This window comes from Scyliorhinus torazame, chromosome 17 (genome assembly GCF_047496885.1).
Source record: "Scyliorhinus torazame isolate Kashiwa2021f chromosome 17, sScyTor2.1, whole genome shotgun sequence".
Taxonomy (NCBI): domain Eukaryota; kingdom Metazoa; phylum Chordata; class Chondrichthyes; order Carcharhiniformes; family Scyliorhinidae; genus Scyliorhinus; species Scyliorhinus torazame.
Genome location: NC_092723.1, coordinates 160,609,911 through 160,615,910, shown reverse-complemented (window position 1 = coordinate 160,615,910; position 6,000 = coordinate 160,609,911). Strand labels below are relative to the sequence as shown.

Genomic DNA, 6,000 nt, shown 5'->3' with positions numbered 1-6,000 from the left:
GAATATGTTGTGATGGCGGCAGAATAACTGGAAGATTTGGTGTGACAGGGTGGCAAGACGCTTTTATCAATCGAGGCAATTTATCAAAATGAAAACTTGTGTATGAAAGGCCAGATGGAAATTTAAACCTTGAATTTTTAAAGTATTTCTCTCTCTACATATATACTTAGCACTCTGAATCTTTAAAGCATCTCTTGACAACCTGTGGGCAGGTTGGAGGAGGAGCTGTGTGGAGAAAAGGAGACAAAAATCACATCCCTCCCTCCCACACCCCTTCCACCCAGTAGCTCTGCTGAGAATTGAAGAAAGGTTGTTGAACTATGATAATGACAGCCGCCTCCAACAACTTGCAGATTGTGTGTTGGGGGTGGATGGGATGAAGAGGGATTTTGTTATGACAGGACTCAGCACTTTGATGATTTTAAACCAGTTTCTTTCTATTCCAAACTTTTAGCATTTGGAACTATTTTTTTTCTTTCCTCTCCTCTGCATCAGATTCGAAAAGAAAAACAGTCAAAAGCAGCTTTGTACCAAACCCTTTAAAACACATTTAAGTGTTATTTGTTGTGTTAACCAGACAGAATTAATTTTTGCAGCAAGGCGACATGCACACTGATGCAATTCCAAAATGTCTCTAGCAGTAAAACTCAGGTAAATGCACCGGAGTGCAAATTGAAAAATAATTCAAATTGCAAATGTATATGCTCATACCACAAGAGATTGTGGAAACGCACTAATTTATCCAAAACCATTATGTGAATTCTGCACACTGCTGCAATATTAGGGAACAGGAAATGACTCTTTATTCTGGTACTTTCAGGGCTGAGGCAATGAAGTGTGCTCACAGATGCTTCCATTGGCACAATTTTACACAACTATTGCAAGTAATCATGTTGCAAATTAGTCAGCCAACATCCGTGAAGTGAGAAACGAAAAAACCCCCACAGGGGATTGGATTTTTATGATAAGCAGGAAAGCGACAGTGCTGGCTGTTGACCTTGAAGAAAGCTGCCCAGAATATCTCGGAATCTCCCGTGTCGTGAATTTTCCTTCCCAAGGCTAATTTAAATCTGGCGCCAAGTCAAGGGGGTTTCCAGGCAAAAGGCAATGTCATCAAACAGGGCAAGAAGCCAATCATGTTGAAGAATTCTCAGGTGGAAAACCAGGAAGCTAAACACTTGGATTATCCTTCCCTTTTCAAACATCATTTTACAAAGAATGAAATAGATTGGGATATATACATGGGATTAAGTTAGACATTTAAATATTAAACTCAAGGTTTTAAAAAGATGTTTATATGCGGATATTTATCATATTGGAGAAATTTGACATTCCATGAATATAAAATTGTGTTTTCAGGGCCAGAGGCCCTTTAGCAGTAATTATGAACTTAGTACACCATTAAAATTCCAGCTGTGCCTCATTCCACAAGGTGTAACCTTTTTTTTTTTTATACAGCAAGACCAGAAAGTGTAAAATGGCAAATTCTCATCAGTTCAGTGATTTCTAATGGATTCCCGGCTGTGGAGACGAAGAGTGTCCTATAGAGAAGCTTAGAATTAGCAACTTTTTGATTTCCATGTTAAACTGCAAACGTGCACACTCCAGAAATCAGAAATTGCTGTCAGTTTCAGGAGGGTAAATGGTGGCTTCAGTGCCATTGTTACGACAAAATCCAGGTGAACATTAATGCTTCAGGTCAACTACGAACAAAAAAAACTTTAACCCAGTTTATATCTTCAAAAAATAAAAGCTCTCTTGACCTGCTGGGTATTTTCCAGAAATTTCCACCAGTAGCATTTCAGATTTCCAGTATTTTGCATGGCTGTAAATTAATCATGGCTGCAAATTAATCATGAGTTCAGCTGTGTCATGTGTGCCCAGCAGCACGCCTATTAACTGGGTCGTCAAAACATTAAAACACACAAACCTCAATTTCTTTACCCTGGTGCTGTGGCTATCCCTTCGCAAGCTTGACTCCCACAACAAAATAATCAAACCGGCAACGGATTCCAGCAAATTATTTGCAGACTGCCACAACGTGAGGGTAGAACTGAAGCAAAATTCATCAATGGCTTCTCACTTCACATTGAATGGTGAGATTAGCAATGGGACTTGCTTTATACTGTCATGCTCTCTCCTTGCTGAAGTAGCGGAATTGTTGCACGGTTAATTGACAGTCTGGCACACCATCATGTGAATGCTCCCTTCCACGACTGTAATCAGTTGAGAGGAGAGTTAGTCTTACACAGTGGAAACGTTTACGGGCTCCCACATCCTGTACAATTCAGAGACAAAGTTCTGGTCTCCACTCCGGGGACTCCTGATACCCTGGGATCTGCTGGGAGCGGGATACAAACTCAGCATCTTGTCATTCCAAGTGAGAACGTATCCAGAGAATGAGCCAGGGGTTACCCTCCAGCAATGGAGGATATAGTCATAGGAAGGAGTGTCTGTCAGACAGTCCTGTTAAAAGCAATACTTTGTTTTAAATATTTATTTCACATTTTGTTTAGGGAGTTAAATTTTAAAATATTGCACAAATCTATAAAATAGAACTATCGCACACTACACTGAAGCTTATGAGGTGAAAGGTGAAAGCTCAAAGGTGAAAAATAGCCATTTAAAACATTTTTGCATCAAATGATTTATATAAAAACTGCACACAAACGGAACAATGTATTTGAAAAGCTGGCTATCATATCATAATTGCAGATTTTTTGCTGCATAACTTTAATTTACCTTTAAGTACAGCATGCCACACAACAGCAAGCACAAAAGCCCTTATCACGAATGTCCACTGCGAATGTTGCAAAGTGAACATTTTAGATCAGACGACAGCGGTTTCTAATCAAGAATGTGCTCCAAAGTCACAAGATCAAGAAACACCAAGGGTCAGCTAGTTTGCAGAAGATGTGTTGGATAGTTGCAAAATGTGAAAAAGATGCCAGTCATATCCTGAGGCCCCCACTTCTTTGCATTCAATCCACATGCAAACGGAAAACTTAATTTGCCTTTTGGATTCTCGGTTTGCCGCCATTTTGCTTTGCAGTTAGAGCCTCTCTCAAACAAACAGAAATGTGTAAAGTGCATGAACATTTTCTCCGTGTAACACCACATTCTGGAGATCATTTGTCGATAATCAGTCACTACTGCCGTATCGAAGAGGGTAGACATATCTTCCAAATTTCCTTTTCCAGCCTCAGAATATGCAGGGCAATGGACCGTTTGAAAAACTCCTGACTCAAAGCATCTGTGGAAAATGTACTGTTCTCTGAAAGGGGGTGGCTCATTTCTGTCGACTTTGGGCAACTGAATTTGCTCGATTATAATACCAGGCCAGACTCTTAAAAGGAAAGTGACTCCGAGCTGTGAGATGAAACCTTGTGGCCGGGTGCAGACTATGTGGCCATCATTAACGGTGTCAGGATTGCAAGTATTATTCCCATGATTGTAACCTTTGACTTTGTTTGATGAAGAGCATATACCGGCATCATGTTGAATTGCAAAACATGAAGCACGGCTGATATCCATCAACTCTTTCACACTCCACATATTCTGAAGTGCTGATATCAGTTGGCAGTGTTTACTAATCTTGCATGAAATTTCCAGTCCAGAATTCGGTCATCTCCACCAAAAATACCTCACAACTGATCTAGTGAATCTCAATATGGACCTACAAGAGAAATAACACATGTTAAAATGATTCCAGTCATCAGTTTCACCCTCCCTGTTATTCAAGTCATCTCCCCCAACTTATCCTGCTGATAACCCCTGCCCCATTCGTTCCAACCTCCCCCCCTCCCTCCTTCCACCAGTGTACCCAGTCCCCATCTCTCCCAGGCCCCGCCGTGACCCCAGTCCCCTCCCCCCCAGTGACACCAGTATCCTTTCCCTCCCCCTCCAGTGACTCCAGTCCCTCCCCCACCCAAGTGACCCCAGTCCCCATGTCCCCTCCCATCCAGTGACCCCCCCCCCCCAGTCCCTTCTCCAGTCTCCCCCCCCCCCACACCCAAGTGACCCCCGTCCCAACCCACCAAAGTGCCCCCAGTCGTCGTCCCCCGGGGCCACCCACCTGCAGGCGGACATTCAGCATCAGGGAGGCGATCAAGTAGAGGTAGGGGAACCTGAGGCGGAGCCTCCAGGCCAGGTTGAAGAAGGTGATGAGAGTCCGGCTCAGGCCTTTCGAGAAGACGGCGTAGGAGCGGACGACCGGCCCGATGAAGCTGAGCGGCAGGTGGGGCACACCCGCCATAAACACCCGGGGCCGCTGGCATCAATGGCCGGAAACCGGAACCCGCATCGTCACTTCTGGCCCCAACACTTCCGGGCCGAAGGTCAAATGGAAAAAGTTGGTCTAAAGTTTGTTTCTTTCACTCAGTTGCCCATTGGGAAAAGAAGAAACTCTCTGGTCTCTGCTTCAAGCTCAGTATCTGCAAATATAAAACAATGGCAAATTAAAACCCTGTGCGTATATTATCGTCATAATCCTGCAAAAAGCACTTTAAAAAATAACATTTTATTGGTATCTTAATTGTCTCAGAGCAAACGCTCCCCTTTTCTAACCCTTGGTGCGATTTTATTTCTCTTTGCTTAATATTCTTTGAGGCATAAACGAAATAGATGTGGAGAGCAGCAATGCCCTGAAAGATTTAATTAACGCAGCGTTTGCTGATGTAGCTTTAACACCTCTTTCAAATCTCAGTCTTCTATTCTTTAGGAGAAAAAGCCTCAGCTCCTCCATTCTGCAGTGCAGTGACTGTTCACCAGGGTGATGATATTCCTGTGGCTCTGGATACCATGAGTGAGATGCTGTGGAGACTCTGGCTGACACTGCAGTGGTTGAGGCTCTTTGATGCTGTACCTCTAGATGCCACAGGGTGGCGGTGTTGTGACTCAGCAGGTGGCAGTGGGGCTATTGACTATGAAAAGTGCGAGATGGCGCGGCAACGGAGCTGGACTAGTGAGCCGGGAGGCAGTGGTACTGGGAGCTGCGGGGGGGCAGTGACACTGGGAGGGGGATCCGCGGGAGGGGGAAGGCAGTGACGCGGGGGGGGGGGGCGGTCAGTGACACTGGGAGCCGCGGGGGTGCAGTGACACTGGGAGCCGCGAGGGGGCAGTGACACTGGGAGCCGCGAGGGGGCAGTGACACTGGGAGCCGCGAGGGGGCAGTGACACTGGGAGCCGCGAGGGGGCAGTGACACTGGGAGCCGCGAGGGGGCAGTGACACTGGGAGCCGCGGGGGTGCAGTGACACTGGGAGTCGGGGGGGAGCCGAGGGAGGGGGAGGCAGTGACGCGAGGAGGCAGCGGGCAGTGACACTGGAAGCCGCGAGGGGGCAGTGACACTGGGAGCCCTGGGGGGGCAGTGACACTGGGAGCCCTGGGGGGGCAGTGACACTGGGAGCCGCGAGGGGGCAGTGACACTGGGAGCCGCGGGGGTGCAGTGACACTGGGAGCCCTGGGGGGCAGTGACATTGGGAGCCGCGAGGGGGCAGTTACACTGGGAGTCGCGGGGGGCAGTGACACTGGGAGTCGGGGGGGAGCCGAGGGAGGGGGAGGGGGGCAGTGACACTGGAAGCCGCGAGGGGGCAGTGACACTGGGAGCCCTGGGGGGGCAGTGACACTGGGAGCCGCGAGGGGACAGTGACACTGGGAGTCCTGGGGGGCAGTGACATTGGGAGCCGCGAGGGGGCAGTTACTCTGGGAGTCGCGGGGGGCAGTGACTCTGGGAGCCCTGGCGGGGGGGGGCAGTGACACTGGGAGTCGGGGGGGGGAGCCGAGGGAGGGGGAGGCAGTGTCGCGAGGAGGCAGCGGGGGGCGGCAGTGACACTGGAAGCCGCGAGGGGGCAGTGACACTGGAAGCCGCGAGAGGGCAGTGACACTGGGAGCCGCAAGGGGGCAGTGACACTGGGAGCCGCGAGGGGGCAGTGACACTGGGAGCCGCGGGGGTGCAGTGACACTGGGAGCCGCGAGGGGGCAGTGACACTGGGAGCCCTGGG

The 6,000-nt window shown here is 48.5% G+C and overlaps 1 protein-coding gene across 1 annotated transcript; it reads right to left on the bottom strand.

Moving 5' to 3' along the window:
• Positions 1-2,631: 2,631 nt before the first annotated feature.
• Positions 2,632-4,841, bottom strand: LOC140394330 (salivary gland specific protein SAGSIN1). Its single transcript, XM_072481506.1, has 3 exons — positions 4,690-4,841; positions 4,076-4,433; positions 2,632-3,676 (listed from the first exon to the last, which is right to left on the bottom strand). The coding sequence occupies exons 2-3, from the start codon at positions 4,253-4,255 to the stop codon at positions 3,656-3,658; spliced, it is 201 nt and encodes a 66-aa protein (XP_072337607.1). The 5' UTR covers positions 4,256-4,433; positions 4,690-4,841; the 3' UTR covers positions 2,632-3,655.
• Between the last annotated feature and the right edge of the window lie 1,159 nt (positions 4,842-6,000).

Bases quoted from the DNA above. Each gene is read 5' to 3' on its own strand.
- LOC140394330 (XM_072481506.1), bottom strand. From the start codon at position 4,255: ATGGCGGGTGTGCCCCACCTGCCGCTCAGCTTCATCGGGCCGGTCGTC. The intron at 3,677-4,075 runs GTGGGTGGCCCC...TTTCTCTTGTAG, and splicing joins TGCTGAATGTCCGCCTGCAG to GTCCATATTGAGATTCACTA.